We start from the raw sequence: 22,684 nt of genomic DNA on the forward strand, positions 1-22,684 counted from the left end.
AGGATGAAGATCGTTCACGAACTGTTGCCTCCATTCTTCACAAAACCTTTTTAACTCCATCTTCTCCGGAGTTCTTTAACAGATTATCAATGATCTGTTTTTCTACACTTGTTTCATTTTTTTCTTCCTTAGAACTCATCAACCCAATCTTTCGAACTCCTTCCAAATCCTCGCGCGAAAGGTTGCTTCGGCCATAATGCCTCTCTACGATCTAACACCAATTGAAATTATCAAAGTTGGTTCATAAACTAAATGTTTCAGTGAAACTATTTGACACGTACCTCCATGTATTCCTCACGGCGAGATTCTGGGATGGTCGGCCTATCCAAAAGCGCTGCTGCAGCTCTTCGAATATTTACATGTTCTTTAGCTTCAACCATTTTCTGATGAGACTTCATATCTTGAACTCATTGTTTTCTTGTAACGCTCTCCAGCTTCTAGAGCAATTTTCTGACACTTTTGACACAGCCACACCATATCACGAGACTGATCCATTTTAAGTGTCTCTGTGAAATATTTCCGGTATGATGGTGGTACTATCCGGTGACGATTCAATTCGATCCCTTCTTTGCCGCAACTATTACACAAATCCTTTTTCAGGACCACCCAAAGTTTCAGTCTTCAACTGTAAAGCATATTCTCCATGAATTTGAGTCTGTTCTGCAAGCCCCATCTTCAGATACCATTGCCCTTTTCCATGGTTACACCGAAACTTCAACGTTCCATCACTCTCGTACACAGCAACGTCAGGCTTGCGTATAGGTATCTGTGATACCTTTGAAGTTTGTTTTCCACTTTTTTTGACCAGAAGGGAAAAAGGAATGATTATGAAATTTCCCAGAAGAGAACAATTCAACAGATTAATCCCACACGTTCCATTCATACCCAGACACTTTTGAAGAATAAGTGGAAAAGCGGTCTCAAGAGCTACAGACTTGTCACTCATGATCTGGTTGAAGTAATCGTCATAATGACACAGGAAAATTACCGACACCTCATCAATTTTCCCCCCTCTTTGTTGATCAGCGGTTGATTTAAACACATCGTATGTGGTTGGAACTTTCCGAGCAAATTCAAGCATAACCTCATTAGATAACACAAATTCTCTGCTTTCATCGTGGATCCGTGCCTGAGAAAGAAACGGACATTAAATTAAAACGACAAAACTTATTTATGAAATTCTGAACTGAAACAATTAAAAAAAAAGCAAAGGAAACTAACCATCAGATCTCTCCATATACAAAGTTTCCAAGCACGTTCACGACAATCATATTGTTCCCGATTAGCTAATTTGAAATCTTCTTGTCCTTTGGCGTATAGTGTTAAGCACACTTTGTTGCACCTCCTAATACACTCATCATACTTTTTAAGTTCTTTGAGCTCGGCAGCCAAAACATCGGCAATCCAAAGCAAATATTGCGTATCCGTTCTTGCATATCGCAACATCTTTGGTGGGAGTGGTCGCTCTGTCCAGTCACGAGTCTGCAGTGAAAGGTTTAGCATAGATAAGACGGATGATACAACTGAAAAAAACACACACACAATAAAATATACTCACCCGTAATGTTTTGTCTGTGTCTACATTACAAATAGTTTGTAGCAAACCCTCGAGTGATTTTTGAGGCTTTTCCAATACCAAACATGCCTGTAAAAAACCAAATTAGGAAACAGAGAAAACAGAGAAACTACATACATAAATAAAATTAAAAAATAAATAACAAACACAACAAATGTCTACCGTGTATGTATCAAAGATGTTGACCATATAGATATGGAAATCCCTTTGCAACCAAATAATATCGTTTTAAGCCCCATGAAACACCTAGAAGCACATACCACACATTAAATATTAAAATTAGCATCAGTGGGGTTAGATTATTCGACAAGTTGGAAGAAAGATTACCTTGCAAATCTTTGGATTAGTGAAAATAGGACGAAGAAGGGCCATTTCATCGTGAAGTGCAACCGTGTCCACTAAGTAATCCTCTTCTCGTGTAGAAATCTTCAAATTTGAGAGAAATGTAAAACATCAAAGCAAAAAACTAAATAGGACAAAATTTTGTAAACATTTATTAAAAGTGTAGTTACCTGCATAAGTGCAGTAAAACCCAAATACGATCGTAAATTTTGTTGCTCCGTGTCAACAGCAAAAACGTTTTGTTCTGCCAACTTGTTTGCTAGTTCCCTCAACTGCAAACTAGAATCAACCCACATGCAGTCCTTTGAAGTGTCCTCTTTGGTGAATGATGTCCAAAAACTATGTTCCGGAGGATTATCGATCAAGGCACCAATCTCTTTGCGAAAGGGATGACACTTCTCTGTTGCAATTTTAGAAAATAAAAAAAGTTATAAAATATGTAAAACCAAACCGAGTTGGATTGAAACCGTACCTGTAGAGGAAGACACGTTCAAGTGTTCAAATGGGGAAAAGGAATTGTCTGCAAGGACGCACTTGAACTCGAATTGAGGCTTCCGCTCATAGCACAATGACAAGTTCATTAAGGAATTGTCAGCTTTCTCCGGTTCCATTCTTGAAAAGCTTCGTTTTTTTTCTGAAACTGGTCGGAGATGCCGAGAGATATCTTAAGAAAAAAGTAGATTAATGAGCGATCAACGTTAATTTGTCAAACAATCTAAGGTAATAATCATGATACCTAGTAGTGATCACTCTCTTCTTCACTGAAAATTTTCAAAACCTCTGTTTGTGAAACGCGTCGGAGGTGCAGACGTGAAGAAGAAGAAAGTAGCCGTTGGTTATTTTTTTTTATAATATTGTTCATATTTCTATTCTGATTAGTATAGTATGTTTGGGTACATTTACATTATTGGGCTTCGTTTAATTAGTTAATGCCCAAACATTTACATTATTGGGCTTCGTTTAATTAGTTAATGGGCTGGAAGGTGGTTTTGAGGGATTTGTATTCGTTTCCGTTTCTATTTCGTCGGCTGTTGGAGACAAATAACGGGAGGACATTGAAGCTACTTGAGGTTGAGATACGCCAGCTTTGCTCTGCTTCCTTTTTAATATCTGCTTGCTCGTATTATCTTGCATTTGTTCTTGTGTTGTGTGTTTTTGATTAACTGCAACTTTTTTCAAATGTAAATGTTTAAGCTTTGTTGAGGAAGCTTAGCTTTGTTTGTGAGCTGTAGGTTTTTACTTTGGGTATGTTGTTGTCATTTCAAGTAATGATGGTGATTTTGAGTAGTGAAGATGTGACATGTAACTTCTTGCGTTGTGGGTTTTTGATAAGGTCATATGTAATATTTAAGCTTTGTAAGTATGTTGTTGAGGAAGCTCAGTTTACTTATGAGCTAAGTAATATCACTTCAAGTAATGGTTTTTAGTGATCTTGAGTAGTAAAGATGCGACTTTTAACTTTTGTGAATCTCCGATTAACCATGTTCGTTTGACCTGATGGCATAACATGAAATTGGAATCTAGCCTGACATATTACTTCATTCGATAGTTTCTGAGTGTCTGATACTTACCTGTACTTGCGTTAAACCTGCTAACATAAGTTTCATTATTGTTTACGGTTTTTTTAAGTTTAACTGTTGATGAGCAGGTGATGTTCATTGTCAGTTCCCAGACCGCTTGCGGTTGTTTGAGCATGGTGGATATCCTCTAGCTGCGAACGGGATTGGATCCGATGGTGCAGTTGGAAGTTGGAACTTCACTGATAAAAAAATGTACACCAAGTGTAGAAGCATCGAGAGTGCTTATTATAGGTCTCAGATCAATAAAGCATCATTGGAACTAACTATTCAAGCAGATGCAAAAGAGCGGTATCGGGCCCAACACCCTCACCTTTTTCGCTTGTAGCCTTGTTGGATATATAAAAGAAGCTCATCATAGCCACTTTGATTTGATGGAAAAAGAGTTATGGAGTAGGGCGAGCATTAGCGTTGCCTAGTTATGCAGGACGGGGCATCTTCAAGAGGACAAAGCACTATTATCGATAAGACCAAACAAAGTAATCTGGAGTTACTAAGAGTTGTTGGCTCCAGAGTGTCTCTGTCGAAAATGGGAGAAAGTTTCAAAAGACTGTGAGAGAGAGGATTCAGAATAGAGCTGGACAAAGTTGTGACTGGCAGAATTTATTGTGGGAGACATTTCACATCCAGAAATAGAGGAAATATATGCAAAGTTAGAGAAAGATAAATGAGGGAGTAGACACAGGTCCTGTTGCGGATTGAACAAGAGTAAAAGCAAGAAGTTGAATTGGAGAGGCATAGTGAGACATCCGCCAAACTAAAGCTTACTGTCTACTAATTAAGTTCATCAAACGGCAAGTAAAAGTAATGATTGCCATTCTGTAATTAAGTTACTGTCCTTGTATCTTTCAACGAGAGATATTGTTGTGAGAATTCCAAATGTTGTGTGATTCACAACATTTTGCAATTTACCATCTCAAACTCAAACCAACTGGAAAAAAAGAAAAATCATCTATTGGATTGTTCAAAGTTACACACTCTACTGGAGTTGAATCAAGACAAAAGCATATACTGATCCACCAGAAGACATTGCTTTGCTCAATTTTTTGGCCAAAGAAAAGAGTAGAGTAAACAGTATATACGATTTCCAAGGGAAAACAAGAGGAGTGCAATGAGGCTATACACACAATTATTACATATATGAAGATTATTGAAGTCAGTTATGTTGTAGGAAAAGGAAATATAATGAGTCACCTTCTCGCAAGCCGTGAGCTTAAAGTAGTTTAGACATAAAAACTAGCATCTTCAAACCTTGGTTTTAGATTTAAGAAGAACATGATATTATTTGCCCTTTTTTTTTTTTTGATTTCGTAAATGTTGAAAGAAAAACTTTGGTTTGTTTTTATGAATAAAGTTTGTTAATGCAGATTTGATAACAAAAAATACGCATAAAGGAAGAGATGGAAATAAACAAAGCCAATGAAGAGAGCAAAAGGCCAAGAAAGAAATATAACATATTAAATTCAAAGGGAAGTTACCTAGTTACAAAATAAATAAGTTTTAGCTAAACAAAGAGAAAGACGAAACAGGATGATCTGATCGAAGAATGCCGTCGTCATCCTAAAAAGCAGGATCAAGATTCGAGGTACTTGACATTCTCAGTCGGATCCATAAACTCCACGTCAAAAGATTTGAAAAAACTATCCATAGTAAACCAGTGATCCGGTATCCCACTGATTTCAACCTTTTTGAGATGATTGAGTTGGAAATCATAGCAGAGAAAGTAAAAGGGAGGAATCAAGTATTGTGGTACCAAGAGAACTTGACCTTTTAGAGTTGTACCTTTTGCCGTGAAAAAACAGTGAGTGACTAAATGCATTTGACAAGGCTGCAAAAACAGAGTCTTCCTTGACCATTCCTTGTTCCTCCAATGTTCCACAACCCACAGATCCACCAAGCCATTCTCTTTGAGCAAAGAGAAGTCAAAGACAGCTACTTTGCCACCGTAGTTTATTAGAGCCAACCTCTTCCCAGGGGGAGGAGGTAGTTTAATCATACTCAACTCTTCAGACCTGATGTCGAAACTCACAAGAACACAAGTCTGTGAAGAATCAGTGAAAGCCATATAATATAAAACATTGTTCATAGTCACTTGTTGACGGGAAGGATGGTGAGGAGTTCGAAAATCTTCTGCAACCCTTTTCCACGAACCACCAGCTTCTAGTACAAAGACCCAATGCTCTGAAATAGTCTCTGGGACACTTGCTAATTCTTCCTTTTCTTGTTCGTCTAGTCCTTGTCTAGAGAATAAGGCCGTAATTACGCAGAGTAGCTTGTACTGATCGCTGACTGGGTCGTGGCAGATAAAGTAGAGACTGAAATAATGGGGATATCCTTTGACAAAAGATTCTTGTATGCAAGGCAAGATGACAAGTTGTCTGGTGCTGGGGTTATAGATACGCGCCTCTGACTTCACCGTGAAGCAGATGAAGCCATGGAGAACGCGTAGTAAGTTGCCCACCATCCCACCACCGATGGTGAGGTCTTGGTGGAATTCTAAGGAGGAAGACGGACATGGACATGTGGATGATAGAAGTAGAGATTTTGTGTTTTCTAGGCGGTGCACTAACGACATGTAGAAACGAGGTTGCTGGGATTGGTACGTCAGGAAACGGTTGCAAAAGTGTGTCGACAAAGGGAGAGATGACCAGAACTTTGAGATGCACTTGAACCTCATCACCGATTTCGCAGGCAATCTCGCCGCTATTTCGATCATGAGATCCTCAGGAATCTCCCCTGTTTCCCAATCCTGCATCTTTCTCTCCACCTCCTCTTCCTGCAAATACTCAATTCACCCACCACTTTGATCTTAAACAAGTTTTGGAGATTCCAAGGAAACATATATATATATATATATATATATATATATACAGATCTAGATCTATAGGAAAACCGAACTTAACTTTTTTTTTTTTTTTAATTTAGGGAAAAAAAAAGGACAAAGAAGAAAAAGGAAAGGAATATGTATTTCATACCAACTCTACCTGGTTTGGGGCTTTTGGCTTATCAATGAATTTAGACAAAAAATGCTCTACTTCCTCTATTTTAACTAGGCCTAGGATTGAACATTTTACCCGAATTCGAAGATCTGATCCAAAATCGTCTCGTAAAAATTCGATCCGGATAGTAATCAAACCGATCATTTTACTCTATTAAATCTTGTTATAGAGAACCTGCAAGTCTTGCATCTCACCTGGCTCAAATCCGAGATCGGATAGAATATCTGAAATATCCAAAATTTTTGGTATAGGTTAGTTGCATATAAGTGTTTCAATATATTTTTGGTATTATGGAATATTTTTTAAGTTTTGATTTTGGGTTTCAGGGTATGTTTTTGGGTTTTCTGATAAAATTTTAGATTTGTAAAAATATAATTCGGATAATCGAATAAAATTTCAGGTATTTTTCATATCTTCGGATCAGATTTTAAATAAAAATTCAGATACTTTCGGATAATTAAATATTTTCAAGTATTTTTTGTGTGTTTTAGATATTTTTTGGGTTAGATCAGACAAGACCCTAACCGAATCTAATCTAAATCCGAACTGAATTCGAACCAAATAATTCTAATTATTCTATTAGATTTAATTATCTAAGATCCGAAAAGGATCCGGACCCGACAAGACTCGAATGCCAGGCTTAATTTTAACTTTCGATTTTTAGCTTTTTTTGTTAATATTTGATACATATCTATTCTAAACTTCTATTCATGTGTGATTTTTTAAATTTGGATCTTCTAGGAATTTTACTAAACATATTTTGTTTAATCTATAAATATATCAAATTTTAACCCTTAGTATAGATTAAACATTTGATTTTCTTTACCTTACATCAATCCAAACATTATATTGTAACCATCTATAGATCCATACGGTAGAGAACCGGCAGAGTTGTGGAACCGAAAATAAGAAAAACAGTTTATATTTTTGTTTGCATATACGTACCTAAACTTGGTTTGGAATATTTGTTTAAATTTTATGAAATCTAATAATTTATAAATTTTGTAATATTTAAATTTAATAATTAAATTTCTAAAAAGAAAAAAAAAATTAAGAACTTCATAAAGATTTTTTTACAAAACTAATTTCATTAGTAGGGATTCTAAAATTTATAAAATACACAAAAGATTATAAAATTAATTTTAAGAGCCCAGACTTTAAGCAATGGAGATGGTTTTTAGCACCAAGAAATCCGAGCTTCAGGCTTCAGCCATCTAAAACCATGAACCGAATCGAACCGATCTTGAAAAAAATCGAATCCGATTTTGGTTAAACCAAGTAGACAATGAACGCCGAAGCTTACATTTAACCCAAAACCCCTTTTCGCTGTTTAAAATCTGTGAAAATGTTCTTTATCTCTGGAGACGAAGAGAGGTAATAAGCAAAGCTCTCGCAATGACCGAAACTCCACGCCATCGAGTAGCTGCGTCGGAGATTTTCCTCCATTATCTGACTGTTCTCGCAAGGTACTGTCAAAACCTGCTTACCATCAAAGAAATGTGTTGTTCTTGAAATTCCTTTTGGTGTTGGAAGTGCTGGTAAAAGCCTGTTGATTATCATATGATGTGTAACAGGACTGGTGTGTATAGTTTACCTATAGGCAGAAAAAAGCTCATCTTAATGGGATTACAAGCACAAGAAGCTCTGGCATCATGCCACTGATGGTGATTATTCAGATATCAAGCAAGAATATATAGCAAGTCAAAGGGCAATTTGGCCTCTAGATTTGATAGGGTGGATGATGATCAACAGGGTAAAGTGCAACGACTCAGAGTTGGTGGTAGGCCCCCTGGGTCAGGTGATGGAACAGCCACAGTCTGCTACTGTCATGGACTGAGAAAGCTGGAATGTGGGGGAAAGCAGTCGTGCTTGGTGGAGTTGAACCTCCAGAGCAAAGTTTGTCACACAATGATGAGACTTGGATAAAACAGCTACAAGGAAGACTTCGGATTTACAGAAAACTTGGGTCAAACAGCCCGTGACCAAGTGTCAGAAGCTTTACTGCTTGCTTGGTCAGCTCTTTGAGGATGGATTTTCTGGTATCTGCGAAAGTTGATGGATCCTTGGAGAAGCTTTAGTCAATCTGGTGCATTTCAGCAAAAGTAAATCTATAGAGTGACACATTAGCTAAGCATTGGACAACAAGAAGTAGAGGTGCTGACATAGTGGCTAGGACTGTCATATCTGCACAATTGGTCGAGACTTTTTTTGCTCTATCCAAATGCCATGAGGAGTTGTGTTGTAATTTGTAAACAGAGTACTCACCTGGATCTCACTGTTTTCTTCTTCTTCTTTCTTTTTTTTTTTTGTCTGTTTCCCACTTGTTTGTAAGTTCAAGATTTAACATGTTATTTTCTTACCCAAACCGACTCTCTTTGGACGAATCATCTCGTACTCTTGAAATTCTCTCACAAATAGAAAACAAACAAAGAGGGTTAGGCATGCTCATGCGCTGAATTGGTAATGTGACTGGTGAAGTAATTTCACTAAAATATTAACTACACAATTATTTTATTGCTAACATGTCACTAATAAAGTTACAACATTTCACTAATTACTTTTAAGGATCAAATTAGTAATTTCCTCTCATAATAGTTGTGAGTTGTGACAACCAAAATTTTATTTGCAGTGTAAACGTAAAAGTTGGATAAATCCCATGATCATAGCTTAAAGGAGAGATATTTTCAATTGTAATGTTGTAAAGCGAGACACATCATCACCACGACCACAGAAACATGAAACTCATATGAATGGCTCCCAATAATTCGATTGTCTTAATTGTAAAAGGGGCCTCCCTCTTTAATATGTAATGCATTAAATACTTTCGCCTACTTCTTCTTCCTTCTCCTTGCACACCAAGCCACAATACACATTACACTCCAACCGTTTTAGTTTTGGCCCTACATAGAAAATCAATGCATCAGCATGTACCATCATTGGTCGATGCTAGTACAGCCACGGGGACTTTATATGTGTATAAATACGATTCCTTGGCCACCTTACTATAACCAATTCTCCAAGCTTCCCTTTGAGCTTGAGCTTCTTCTTCTTCTCCCTTCCTCTTGATTTTGATCTCAAAACCTCCTTTTTGTAAACACTTACAAGTTACAACCAACCAGACACAATGGGAATGAAATGCCTATTACCCCCGGCTCTCACTCAAATGTTTGGCTACCCTTCAAACCAAATCAATCAAACCAGCAACTTCGTAAACACCCACAACAAAATAAAGGTGATGGAGAGAGAGGAATTTCCAGGTGGGTTTCAAGTTCCTCTTCACTACCCTAAATACTCCAAGTCTGATTATGAAGCCATGGATGATCTTAGCCTTGACTTGCTCCTCAAACAATATGGAATCTCCTTCGACGGATCTCTTGAAGACAAGAGGGTCTTTGCAATGGAGACATTTCTCTGGCCAGACCAGCTTTAGAGTTTATTTATGTTTGGTGTTAGTATATCCAAGTATCATCTCCACCAACGTCCGATCCTATCATGAGCCTAAGATTAAATATTTTAGAATTATGATAAATCATGACATATATCAATCACTTTGTAATCAAGTTTGTGTTTTATATGTTTACTAGGTAATAACCCGCGCCTTGCGCGGAATGTGATTATTAGTTTCGTTATTTTTAATAAAAAAGACATTAAATCTGTTTAATCTGGATATTGGTTAGGTTTTACGTTTTTATTTTATTTTTAATCTCCTAAAATATAACTATTATTTTAAATTAATATTCATTTTAGTTTATTCGGTTAAAATGTTTGATTTTTTGGTTTTTTCCGGTAAAAACCAAAAATTAATATTATTTGTTTCTTTTTCATATTATGAATTTTAGATAGTCTTCATGTCGAACCAATAATTTCATATTATAGTTTTTAAACATATAATAGTTTAAGAAAAAAAAATATTAAGACAAATCATTTCACTACAATTTGGTCGGTAGTGAAAGACGCATTAAGAAAAAATATTTCAACTTTCAAAAAAATTAGATACTTCAGTTGTGGTGAATATTTATTTATAAGATGTTCACATCAAGGTGCACATGTATGTAAAATACTTAGAGCACCTGCAATGGTGTTATCCAAAAAGGAATCCTTAGAAAAAGTGTATTTTGATTTTTAAATATATTTTTTTTTTAGATTAAAAAAAAAAATATCAACCAATCGCGGGTCGCCACATGTCGTGGGGACCCACAAATAGTGCGAGGATTCACTAAGAAAGAGTCCTTATTTAAGGATTTTAAGGATTGAATCATTAACTTTTGATGGGTTCTACTGATTATTTAATTTTTTTTTTAAGGATTCCCCCTTAAGGATTTCCATTGCGGATGCTCACATCAAGGTGCAGATGCATGTTTATGTAAAAAGTATATAAAAATAGTTGAAAAATATATAAAAATATTGTTAATTAATATTAAATGGCATTTTTGTTCAAAATAATACATAAAAGATAAAACTAAAATTAATTTAAACTAAAAAGACCTTGACATTAGTCATTTTTCATATAAAGAAAATAAAATTATATTCGTAAATAGGGATGGACACATATCAAATATTTGGGTATTTGGAAGCATTCTTGTCGATTCGATCTTTAGCCACCTAGATATCCAGTGATTCTGATATCCGAAATATTTTAGAATTTTAAAAAATATCCGATTTGATTCGTAAATAAAATAAAATTTTAAAAATAATTTAATAATAACATTTTATTACAAAAATAAAACATTATATAACCTTTTAAATTCTAGTACCTAATATAATAAATTTAATTCATAAAAATATTGTAAAACTGATATAAAGTATAATATATATAACATATATATATAATTCTTTGCATATATGTATATAAATGCATATAACATATCGAATTAGATATATGTTTCTAAAAATATTAGTATTTGTGATTTGCTTCTTTTTTGGATATTGTATTTTAGTATTTGATTTGTTTCGTAGAGTTTCAAATATCTAGATTTTTTGGTTTAAATCAAAACGGATAACGAATCGAATCAAAATTTATGAATATTTTGCTCAACTTTATCCGTAAACAATAAAAATAAAACATATAGTCTGGCTTTTGATTTGTTATCTATTTTTATTCGAACCAAAAAATCCAGAGTTTTATTGGAACTATGTATGTGAGTTTTATTAAAAAAAACACACAAAATACATAGTGTGAACACATTTATGATTATAGTGTGAATGCGTTAGCATATTTATTATCAAATTATTATGAGGCTGCCACGTGTCTATTATAATGTGAATGCATTTATTACAATGCTTCTCTTTTAATATATAAGGGATATTTGGGGGCTTTATATGTACATGTATGAAAAACTTTTGAAGCATGTTATTTACACCTATGTATCACCATGATGAGTGCATTAACTAATAACATCTTTCTTGTTTTTAAGCCCTTTCTCAAAAAAAAAAAAAAACATGAAACTAATACATCTTTCATGTATTATATACATTCTAAAGATGTGATCTATCGACTTATGATAATCTAGTTATCTATTTTCTTAATCGGTCTAAACGCGGATTAATTTATGGACTACAACACATGAATACTGCACTCGACAAATGCTTACTATTAATAATTGTTTTGGTCAAGGATAAATCGATCTGATTGAAACTAGATTTATTAAAATATGTTAGGCATTACATCATTGATTCATTATAGACGTGGTTTTAGCGCAATAGTAAAGCTAAACTGCTTAAACACGGTATGCCAATTTAATCATTTACGAATAATAAAAAAATAAAAATAATAATTTAAGTTGATAAATATAAAATATTTATCAACTACAGATAATATTATTTTGGTGTAAAATCTCTCCTATTAAAACAGAATTATATCTTTGGAACATTTCTTTGGTAAGTTTTTAAATTAAATATACATTTCTACTTTATGGTTAAACATACTTTAAATCAGTAATAGTTCTTTTTTTTTATATTACTATCCATGTTTCCAATCAATACTATAAGTAATATTGCATCTAAACAATATTAAATATTAGATCTAATTTTTTAATAACTTTTTAACAACTTTCATTCAAATTATTAAATTGAAAAAAAATCAAAATAATTTATAAAAACAACGAAAACAAATATAAATTATTTTTGCAACTTTAGATACTACAAAAAACATTTCAATCAATGCCAAATCAAATAAATTAACGGATTACTTTATTTATATTTTCTAAATAATGGTTATATCATTTATTTCAGTAACATAATAATTCAATAATAACCATTACATAATATATATAAAAACACTATAACTACCTAGTACACTAAATATAATAAAAATAATAATTATGAAAAATGCTCAAAATATATATTATCTGAAGTAAAATGCTAAACATTAATTGTAAACAACAGATTTAAACCGATTATAGTATGAACCAAATTATTAACAAGATAAATTACACAAAACAATTATTATAAACTTAATTAAGCTATATAAATTGAGTAATGTGATCAAGACATATTTATAGTTCTTAATTATTTTATATCTATCATTTTACTTATCAAAATTTTGTAGAAACGTCATATTTTCATAAATTGCAAAACAATGAACTTTAAAATTTGTATTAAAAGATGACAAATTATGAATCTATAATAATTTAAATCAAATTGGATTACATCTCGGTCATCCATCAGTTAAGTCGGTTAGTTTTGGTGTTTAGTGATTTTTAAAGGTTTAGAATATTGCTTTATTTGAAAAACTAAACGAATTATCGAATCACCGAATTAACCGCTTTGACACGGGTCATAGTCGAATTAAAAAGCACAACGTAAAATGCAAAAATATTTTAAATACACAATATTTTTACAAATTAACAAAATATTTTTTAAGTTACTAGTGGAAATTTTATCATAAAATATTATGTACTTGCAAAGTGCGGTTCAAAAGCGAGTTTGATATTATAGTTGGAGATAAAAAAAATATGATATTGAATCATAAAATTTAGTGTGATTTCAACACCAAATTTGATGTTATGGTTAGAGATGTCTTAAAATCATTTATTTATACCTTAACATCTACACGCAAAACAAAAATTGTTGTTTTAATTTATCTTAATACAAGTTTAGTATTTCAACGGTAAAAATGCTTCCTTTTTTAATGGTCAAGCGGTAAAAATGCTTAGTAGACAAAGTTTAATTAACTCTAACATCATGTATATCCCTATTATTTCAATAAGGTTTATAAGAGATTTTTTTTTAGTATATTAGTGATCTCATATCTCTTATTTCATATTTCATATAAGATATTCTTAAGCTTTATATATTTAAATATTATTTTATATTTTTTTATTGATGGCATTTTTTTTAGAAAATAAGAATAAGGATGTTCCAACGTTAACCTCTTTTTTTTGCAACAAACAACTATTCTATTACTGAAACTTGAGTTGATATGGATAACTATATCATAATAGAACAACCAATAAAACAAAGAGATCTATGAAAAGAACAGGCGTTCCTATCTAGCGAATCAGCAATTTCATTTTGCGTCCTTGAGAAGTAACTGATTTTGAAGTTTGGAAAACACATCTGGAGAATTTGAATGACCTCCACCACAGCTGTGAAATTTGACCAAGCTTGTGGGTTCGCTATCATTGCAATCAGGTCTTTGCAATCTGCCTCAAATCTCTTACAGGCCGAATGATGTAACATGCTCGTCATTGCTCATCTTAACGCTTCACTTTCGGAGTGTAGTATTGTCTCATGCCTTCTTAAGTTATTTGTCCCCATAAGCTAGATTTTCCCTATGATATCCTTCCACACCAATCAAATTCCACTAAATTGATATGTGGAGGTCCATAAACCATCCATCATACAAATATTATTCAAGCTTAAGGCTTGTGTTTCTTCAACAATTTGTGTATGTGGAGGAACATGTATAGTATCATTTGCATTGTACCAGACCTGACACTTCTACATATCTGACTAGCTCCAATGAGTCACTATCTATACTTTTGAATAACCTTCGAAATGTACCAAATTAGTCAAGGATAATGATCTCTATCATCTTATGGCTCCATAATACTATTTTTCTTCCAAAATAGATGGTCCATGTTAGTGTATACCTCTTATTACTTTATTTTTTTGGAGGGTATACTAAATCTCTCAGATAGTATTTTTGAGTTTTTGTCACAAAATAGCTCTGAAAAAATAAAATGGCTAAAATAAGCCTTTTTTATTTTGAAATTTTTAATTTTTATTTTATTTGTTTAAATTTGCTCATTTCTTCGTTGAATGCTATTTTGTGACAAAAACTTAAAAAAATTTATCTTACGAAATTTCTCCAAAAAAAATGTCCCTTTCGAAATTTATATTAGTGTATACATTTTGACATTGACGAAATAAGAGTTGGCTAAGTTGTGGTGCAGCATTATGAAATAACATATTAATAAATGGAAATGGTTAGTTGTATACTTGTTTTATTAACTACGAGATAGTGAAAGGACATTGAGAATATTAATTACAATATGCTGTAGATTTAATAATGCTGTACCACAACTTAGCCAACTCAATTTATATTATTAACTTTTTTAATATGTTAGCCTTGAGAGGAATGCGGTACATAATTAACCGGATATGATACTACGGTTCTGATATATCATCGAGTTTGGATTGATTTTCGATTAATGCTAAGGATAATAAGACTATGGGCAATTCTCTCAAATAACTCTTCTTAAATTTTTATTACAAAATAACACTCAAAAAGAAAAATGACTAAAATATTTTTTTTTTTGAAATTTTTAATATTTATTTTTTATTTTTTACAATTTGAAACTTTTTTCCTAAAATCTCGCCTTCTAAATCTTATATCTAGATTAGTTAATCTTATGGTAAATTTTTACCCTTTAATAAAATTTATTTTGACTATTTTTTTTATTCAGGACTACTTTTATAAAAATAAACTAAAAATAGTTATCCTATAGAATTTCTCTAAAATGATTTGTTATGAAACTACTATATTAACTGTTTAGGCTGAAATCTAAAATTAATCTAAGAAAGAATCGAATCCAAACTGTTTAAAATTTTGCTCCTGACTAATGGTTACCACTAAACTACCACTATTTCATTGAGATCGTTATTATTTATTTTCCAATTTTTTAATTTTATTAAACAAAATGACTATAAAATTTGAATAAACGTTTACTTATTAGATGAATATAGAAAATACGATGTACTGTAATGTAAAAAGTAGGAAGTTGAAAATGAAAACCATTATACATAAGTCGTACGAACAAGAACTATAATTTCTGTGTGAAGTGGGAACATCACTGGAGAAAGATCGCGAGATCCAAGCAAAATCGCGGTAAGTCTCAAGTCTTCAGCTCCCCAGAGTTTCGGATTCTGGTCTGAAAATAGTCTTTGGTTTTAAAACATTATGTTTAATGTCTTGTCTCTTCCCACCCAAACAGCTTATCATTTCTTTGTTGATGGTTCCTTTTTTTCTGTAGCTGTGACTCATTTTATGTCTTGGTTGTTTTACAGTTTCAGTATTTGTATTCGAACTGATACAGCACCCACAGTTTATATATCATCCATGAATGATTTATGTTTTAAAATCGATAACTGACTAAGAGGTTTGACTGATCTGGTTTGGTTATAGGATGTCATCAAGTGCCGATTCAGCTCGTGAGCCCTTGCTACCTAAGGAGCAGTTAGATCCCATGAACACAACAAAATCAAGAACAACCTCTTCAAGCAAAAGAAGACTGCGTCGCTCTAGAAGCGCTCCTCGCGGTGATTGTACGTACGACGACAACGATGTCAAAACCGATGAACCCCCTCTTCATCCCAGTCAACTGTTCAATCTAAACCCGAACCTCAGACGAGTCATCATGTTCTTGGCTTTATATCTCACCATCGGTACTCTCTGTTTCTACCTCGTGAGAAACCAGATCTCCGGTCACAAGACCAACGGTGTGTTGGATGCCGTCTACTTCTGTGTTGTCACCATGACAACCGTTGGATACGGTGACCTTGTCCCTAGTAGCTCTGCCTCGAGGCTACTCGCTTGTGCCTTTGTCTTCTCAGGAATGGTCCTCGTGGGTCACCTTTTAAGCCGAGCGGCGGATTATCTAGTGGAGAAGCAAGAGACTTTGCTCGTCAGGGCTTTTCATCTGCGTCAAAGCTCTGGTGGTCCACTAGACATTCTCAAGGAGTTGCAAACTAACAAGCTGAGATACAAATGTTATGTCACGTTCATTGTCTTTGTAGTTCTCTTTATTGCTGGTACTGTTTTCCTTGTAACGTTTGAGAAAATGCCTGTTATTGAAGCTTTCTACTGTGTTTGCTCCACGGTTACTACATTGGGTTATGGAGACAGAAGCTTTAACTCTGGAACAGGACGCCTTTTCGCTGTGATTTGGATCTTGACGAGTACTATATGTTTGGCTCAGTTTTTACTCTATGTAGCTGAGCTAAATGCAGAAACCAAACAGAGGGAGTTGGTGAAATGGGTTTTGACAAGGAGGATTACAAACAATGATCTTGAAGCAGCTGATCTTGATGAAGATAGAGTTGTGGAGTGAGACATTCTCTGACTTGATTCTCTCTTATGTTTTCTTCTTCTTATCTTTGTCTTTTGTGTGTGTTTCAGAGCTGCAGAGTTTATTGTATATAAGCTGAAAGAAATGGGGAAGATTGATGAGAAAGATGTAGCTGGGATCATGGAAGAGTTTGAGAACCTCGATTACGATGAATCTGGAAACCTGACCAACTCTGACATCGTTCTAGCTCAGGCCCAAAGGTAAAGTATTCATTATCATCATTTCCTGGAGACGAAGCAGAATCTTTTTGTTAAGTTACATACATGTATGCAAGCAACTACAAGAAGGAAAAGAGAGTGAACAGTTTTCTTTTAAAAGTGTTGTTTGTTTCTGTTTGTGTTTTTGTACCGTAATGCCATAGACTCACTCTATAACTGTTTTGTGATGTCTTGAGTGGATTTTTACACGTATACACACTGTCTAAGCAAATAGGATCTTGCTATTGATCTGATATGGAACTCCTTAAGAACAAGCTGCAGACCAAACTAAGAGTCTTACATGTTTGTTTGATAATGATGATAGTTTTTATTGCATTGAAATCTCTGGGTATTGATACAAAAGGTTTACAAAGAGAAAAAGGAGCGTTACAGTTGTTGACGTTTCTCGAACTCAGACTCATGGCAATGTGGGTCAAGCCAGTCTCTTGAAACATCTTTTGAAACGTTACTTCCTTTCTCGACGCCGCCTACAAGCTCTCTCAAGTTAGCCACTTTGTTTTCTCGACCAGAGGCATTCATTTTCTGGTCTGCTTCCTTGAGTTTCTGCTTAAACCGCTGCTTCCTGCTCGATGCGTTACCGTCTTGCAGCTGCGAGGGAGGAGCACCTCCATGCGGTCCTAGGTAGATGTTATCTTCAGCTTTAATCTACAAAAACATAGAACAAGAGCAAGCTTCTTAAACACTATTGAAACTACTCCTCTATTGATCTTTTTTTTAATATACAGAAGAGAAACCATACATTGACTTTAGGAGAAGAAGGTTTTGATGTATCAGCTTCTGACTCATTAACATTCTCTTGTTTAATCTCCAAGCTTGGAATCACAAACCCATCAGTGTCTGTCAACGGATCAAATGATCGATTCAACGTTCGCTACTGAAGAAAAAGATGCAGAGATTGTAACAATGCTCTGCTTTTTGTAATGGAGAATCACAAAGCAGAGATCTTTTGCTTTCAAATTTTCAAAGTTTTAAGACTCTACTAAAATGGAATTTAGGGTTTTGAAAGCTTGAAGATTGAATCAAGAACACGTTGCGATCACATGATTTGGTTTTCAGAGAAAGGGAATAAACTCACCCCACTCATCATCGTTTTCTTCTTCCTCTTCCGGAGGCAGAGACGTCGTCTGCGTTACACAAGTATCCATTGAAGTAGATCGACCTTCAGTGGGATTCTCAGACAATAACTGATTTCTCCGCCTTTTTATTTTACTATTATTTAATTTATCAAATAATCTGTTTACTGATTCACCCTTGCTGGATTCTCCAGTGGAAACCCTAAAATTTGTAGAGCTTGGATGGAAAGGAGTTACTCTGTTGAGGATCCGGATCAGAGAGCCAACTTCTCACGTGCCCCTTCCCATATCTCTAGAGACAATTTTTTATGGGCCTATCAAATCTACTATACTCTCATTACTTTAATGAAACACTAGATTCTGACCCGCCTTTTTGAAGAGCGCGTATAATTTTTGTTTTAATTTTTTAAAAAAAATTTAAATTTTTATATTTGTGTTTTTGTAACTATATTTGTAACTAATATTAATTTAATTTAATTTTTGGTAACTATATTAAATATGTCAAGTTGTATAATATATACTAGGTGACCGGTCCGCACCCTGTACGGACATAAGAACATGACCGGTCTGCACTCTGTGTTCCCTCTCGATCCGCACTTCACGAGAGGAAACACAGTAACGTTAGTATGAAGAGGCATATATTGTGTGTATGTATAATTGCAACGTCACAAAATATTTTGTGTGTTTACGAAGATACTTTCATTCAAAAAATAGAATAAAGAGTGTATAGTTTTAGAAATAACAGATTTTATATTATCATTAATTAAAATTGTATTGTATATGTGTCGTAATTCTTTATTTTCGGTGAATAATATTATTTTTCTATAAATAATAAACAAACATTTATGTAGACATATTAAAAGAAAATATAATAAAAATCAAAATATTATCCATAAATAATATAAATTATGAAATACATTTCTCGATAAAAAAAGCAAATTCAATTAGAAACCTGAAAAAAATTATATCTACCAAGCTCTTCTGCTTACATGTATTTTGTCTACCACGTTCCTCAATCGAGGTATTTTTTTGGATGTTATTGTTACTAAAATTACATTTTAAATATAAAAAAAAAAAGAATATCTCCGGAGTAGTTTACACTAATGATTTAATTAACAAATCTTGTCCTTAAAGTTTAAATATTAAAGCATGAGATTAGGAAATAAGATATTATTTCAGTAGAGAAAATACCATCCTACTATAGATATTTTAAAAATATAATTGATTATCCAATTTTGATGTAGAGTAGAGAAAATACCATTCTAAGTGCACATCTTTTGCAGGATCGGAATGGTGAACTCTTAGAGGTCTGAAATATGACCACTTCTCTCAAATCATCTCTGAAAAAATATAAAACAAAATCACAATCAGCAAACCAAAAAACAAATATGTGTCACTACAAAAAAAGGATCATATTACATCACTTAAATAGAATCACAAAAATAAATGATACTATTTAGAATTACTTATTAGGAAATGATACAAAATATATGTTTTAACATCAGTCATAACAAACGATGCGGTTATTAACTTGTTTGGCATCGATTGAATGAAATTGATGCAAATCTTTATTAGTTTACATCACTTTTTGAAAGATGATAGAAAATATGAGTTTACATCAATTAAATGATCGATACATTTATTAATTTGTATTAACATCACTTATTAAAATGATTCAAAAGTAACAACATTTTAATAAATGTTGCAAATTTGACATCAATGATAAAAATGATACTAACATAATTTTCATTAGTTACTAATATGTACGTAGATCATTTCTTCTTATAAACGATTTTTTATGCTTTGATAAATAATTTTGAATTGATTTAATAAGTAAGCTACATTAATTGATATTTTGAATATTAAAAATATAACATATATATATTGACTAAATAAAGAATCTGAAAATCTATATTTAAAAAAAAAACATTTTTATACTCACTAGAATACATATTTAATTAAAAGAAAGAAATTATTCTATTTTTTTACAACTAATATTTTAATTTTTCGACCTAATTAATAAATGTTAATAGTTAATCTTATATATGTACTGCGTTAATTTGTTTTGTAAAGAAAATTGTAAACCATTAAAAATCTATATGTTTGTTACCAAGAATATAGCAATATCTCCTATTTTATCTCACCACTAGTTCACGTTTCCTTCTAATAAGAAATCAACTGAATAAAAGCAACGATCATTTACATCTTTTTTGCAAAGTCTTTTCTTCCACACACAATTCCTTAACACAGTTTAAGAGAGGTTGAATCTGCAGATCTGAAATAATATTCTTGGAACCTTCGTGAAGTCTACTATTGTTTACCTCAGGAACCATTGGTTAAGGTTAGTCAATAGTGACAATCTGATGCAAACTTTTCTTTATATTGTTTTTGTCTATGAATCGGTATTTTCTTATATGAGTGATGATGATTATGGTTTTATTTGTAGAAGAAACTATTAGCTTAAAACCCTACAACCAAGAGCAGAAGATACAGAGAATTGGAAGAAGAAGAAGCTTGATCGAAGAACTCTTACGGCGAACTATGTTTATCTGTTTTTTTTTTTAATTGTATTCTTTTGTTTTCTTGTTTTTGTAATTTTCTTATTTTTAATTGTAACATCAATGAAAAGAACAATGAGAAATAATTAACAATTAATAAAAGTGATATAATTGATTATTAAAATCAATTAATTGATTGATGCTAATATTAACATCATTTTAATAAATGATATAAATATTAATATCAGTTATTGTAATTGATATATATTTTACATCATTTATAATAGTTGATGTAAATATTTAGAATTTTTACATCAGTTATTAACAAAATGATGTGAATTATTTGCATCACCACTTTCAGAGTCATTTATATAAATGATGCAAAATTATTTTACATCATTTATAACTAATGCAAAAATACATAATAAATGATGCTAAACAACAGTTTTTTTGTAGTGTGTATATATAAGCTTATAATTCTAAACAATAATATAAATCTAGAAATCAAAAAAAAAAAATATTCGCAGCACAAAAAGATGCTATTGAAATGATTTAGCTGAGAGATGTTATCAAATTGAGTAAAATTTTTTTACCAGATTGAGGAGGAAAGATGTTATCGAAATGATATATCAAAGAGGTGTACAATCAAATCATATATAGCTTCAGTGGAGAAATCGTCATAATAGGGTATCTGCATATAAACCAAAAGAAAAATCAGCTCTCATGAAATATAAAAGCTTAATGTTCTAAAATAAGAAGAAAAAAAAGTTCAGAACATTATTAACATTAAAAGTTCAGAATACAAAGCACAATTATTTCGTTTCTTCTACTGTGAATGTCTTATTTATAGTAAATTGGTAGACGTTTCTCATTGATTTAGCTTGCATGATAAGCTAAGAAATAGAATATTCTTTAATAAATTCTCAATAAATCTTATACTTATAAGGTAATATTATTTTTGGAATATCTTGTTAATAAAGCTAAAGGAGAACATCTCGTGAATAGATTGCACCAGAATTTTGGTTGACAAGTCTCACCATAAATATTAAGTTTTAAATGCATGATTTTAGGAGAGAAAATATCATGTCAATTAATTTCGTTTCTCTAACATCTAAAATATTTAGTGAGTATTTAATGAATTAAACAGAGAAATGATCGCAAAAAGATGTTCTTTGAATCGAGAAAACACAAAAGTTAAGTATTAAAGTGATTTCATTTTTAGTAGTGTCGATGATTAAAATAAATCGAAAAAGAAATTCTAAAAAATCAATCAACAAAATCAAGAGAATTCTTTCCATTTGTAATAAGGAAACTAATTATTACATGTATTAACTAATATTGTTGCGCAAGTAATGTTAATAGAGGGATTAAATTATTTTTTTCTTTTCAATCAGTATTCAATGTTACTTTCCTTTTATAGGGGATCGATGAATTAAAATAAATTATTTGATTTGATAAAATGACTTTATATTCTAATATATCTATAGACTACATAAAATAATAAACCAAAATATTTACTTGAATTGATAAAATGACTTTATATACCATACTTTCGACAATTAGTTACCATAAATAGTTATTAATAATATTATGTAAGTCATTTGGAATCCAAAATATTTATTTGAATTAATAAAATGGATTTATATACCATACTTTCGACAATTAGTTACCATAAATAGTTATTAATAATATTATGTAAGTCATTTGGAAAGTGATGTTAATTGGTCATTAAATTATGTTTTTCCTTGCAATTAGTATTCAAAGGTACTTTCCTATTATAGTGGGATCGATGAATTAAATGATATATCAAAATTACAAAATAAGGTAAGT

General features: G+C 32.3%; 5 protein-coding genes and 1 long non-coding RNA gene across 11 annotated transcripts; 3 read left to right on the forward strand and 3 right to left on the reverse strand.

Moving 5' to 3' along the window:
* Nucleotides 1-580: 580 nt before the first annotated feature.
* LOC103846118 (protein RRP6-like 3) lies at nucleotides 581-2,529 on the reverse strand. The gene is made up of 6 exons (XM_009123032.3): nucleotides 2,391-2,529; nucleotides 2,089-2,318; nucleotides 1,904-2,002; nucleotides 1,559-1,645; nucleotides 1,222-1,482; nucleotides 581-1,129 (listed from the first exon to the last, which is right to left on the reverse strand). Exons 1-6 carry the CDS (start codon nucleotides 2,527-2,529, stop codon nucleotides 581-583), a joined length of 1,365 nt encoding a protein of 454 aa, XP_009121280.2.
* A 2,386-nt stretch (nucleotides 2,530-4,915) lies between these two features.
* On the reverse strand, nucleotides 4,916-7,415 carry LOC103845008 (F-box only protein 8). Its single transcript, XM_009121836.3, has one exon. The coding sequence runs from the start codon at nucleotides 6,248-6,250 to the stop codon at nucleotides 5,069-5,071; it is 1,182 nt and encodes a 393-aa protein (XP_009120084.1). The 5' UTR covers nucleotides 6,251-7,415; the 3' UTR covers nucleotides 4,916-5,068.
* Nucleotides 7,416-7,796: 381 nt separating this feature from the next.
* Nucleotides 7,797-12,342, forward strand: LOC103845009. The gene is made up of 3 exons (XM_033282841.1): nucleotides 7,797-7,960; nucleotides 8,069-10,073; nucleotides 11,797-12,342. Exon 2 carries the CDS (start codon nucleotides 9,619-9,621, stop codon nucleotides 9,922-9,924), a length of 306 nt encoding a protein of 101 aa, XP_033138732.1. The 5' UTR covers nucleotides 7,797-7,960; nucleotides 8,069-9,618; the 3' UTR covers nucleotides 9,925-10,073; nucleotides 11,797-12,342.
* Nucleotides 12,343-13,055: 713 nt separating this feature from the next.
* On the forward strand, nucleotides 13,056-17,516 carry LOC103845012 (two-pore potassium channel 1). The gene is made up of 4 exons (XM_033282823.1): nucleotides 13,056-15,825; nucleotides 16,123-17,043; nucleotides 17,116-17,270; nucleotides 17,302-17,516. The coding sequence occupies exons 2-3, from the start codon at nucleotides 16,124-16,126 to the stop codon at nucleotides 17,267-17,269; spliced, it is 1,074 nt and encodes a 357-aa protein (XP_033138714.1). The 5' UTR covers nucleotides 13,056-15,825; nucleotide 16,123; the 3' UTR covers nucleotide 17,270; nucleotides 17,302-17,516.
* LOC103845011 lies at nucleotides 17,077-18,666 on the reverse strand. Of its 6 annotated transcripts, XR_004452942.1 has the most exons (5): nucleotides 18,359-18,666; nucleotides 18,023-18,120; nucleotides 17,654-17,928; nucleotides 17,433-17,538; nucleotides 17,199-17,290 (listed from the first exon to the last, which is right to left on the reverse strand). XR_004452942.1 is itself a non-coding variant. In XM_033282831.1 (4 exons), the coding sequence occupies exons 1-4, from the start codon at nucleotides 18,426-18,428 to the stop codon at nucleotides 17,505-17,507; spliced, it is 471 nt and encodes a 156-aa protein (XP_033138722.1). In that variant the 5' UTR covers nucleotides 18,429-18,666; the 3' UTR covers nucleotides 17,077-17,504. The 6 variants fall into 6 exon arrangements, 4 of the variants coding, with proteins under 4 accessions (XP_033138722.1, XP_033138721.1, XP_009120087.1 ...); XM_033282831.1 differs by having other exon boundaries at nucleotides 17,077-17,538; nucleotides 18,029-18,120; XM_033282830.1 differs by having other exon boundaries at nucleotides 17,077-17,538.
* A 270-nt stretch (nucleotides 18,667-18,936) lies between these two features.
* On the forward strand, nucleotides 18,937-22,219 carry LOC117129286. The gene is made up of 2 exons (XR_004452989.1): nucleotides 18,937-20,697; nucleotides 20,803-22,219. It is a non-coding gene; the product is annotated as an uncharacterized LOC117129286 (long non-coding RNA).
* Nucleotides 22,220-22,684: the final 465 nt, after the last annotated feature.

This window comes from Brassica rapa, chromosome A10, assembly GCF_000309985.2.
Source record: "Brassica rapa cultivar Chiifu-401-42 chromosome A10, CAAS_Brap_v3.01, whole genome shotgun sequence".
Lineage (NCBI taxonomy): Eukaryota > Viridiplantae > Streptophyta > Magnoliopsida > Brassicales > Brassicaceae > Brassica > Brassica rapa.

Excerpts from the sequence above, each read along its gene's own strand:
- LOC103846118 (XM_009123032.3), bottom strand. The coding sequence starts at position 2,529 with ATGGAACCGGAGAAAGCTGACAATTCCTTAATGAACTTGTCATTGTGC. Across the intron at positions 2,319-2,390 it reads GAACGTGTCTTCCTCTACAG|AGAAGTGTCATCCCTTTCGC; the intron begins GTACGGTTTCAA and ends AAATTGCAACAG. Across the intron at positions 1,483-1,558 it reads ACACAGACAAAACATTACGG|ACTCGTGACTGGACAGAGCG; the intron begins GTGAGTATATTT and ends CTTTCACTGCAG.
- LOC103845008 (XM_009121836.3), bottom strand. The coding sequence starts at position 6,250 with ATGCAGGATTGGGAAACAGGGGAGATTCCTGAGGATCTCATGATCGAA.
- LOC103845009 (XM_033282841.1), top strand. The coding sequence starts at position 9,619 with ATGGGAATGAAATGCCTATTACCCCCGGCTCTCACTCAAATGTTTGGC.
- LOC103845012 (XM_033282823.1), top strand. The coding sequence starts at position 16,124 with ATGTCATCAAGTGCCGATTCAGCTCGTGAGCCCTTGCTACCTAAGGAG. Across the intron at positions 17,044-17,115 it reads GATGAAGATAGAGTTGTGGA|AGCTGCAGAGTTTATTGTAT; the intron begins GTGAGACATTCT and ends TGTGTGTTTCAG.
- LOC103845011 (XM_033282830.1), bottom strand. The coding sequence starts at position 18,428 with ATGGATACTTGTGTAACGCAGACGACGTCTCTGCCTCCGGAAGAGGAA. Across the intron at positions 18,121-18,358 it reads AGAAAACGATGATGAGTGGG|ACACTGATGGGTTTGTGATT; the intron begins GTGAGTTTATTC and ends ATCCGTTGACAG. Across the intron at positions 17,539-17,653 it reads TTCGAGAAACGTCAACAACT|CTTGTTCTTAAGGAGTTCCA; the intron begins GTAACGCTCCTT and ends TTTGGTCTGCAG.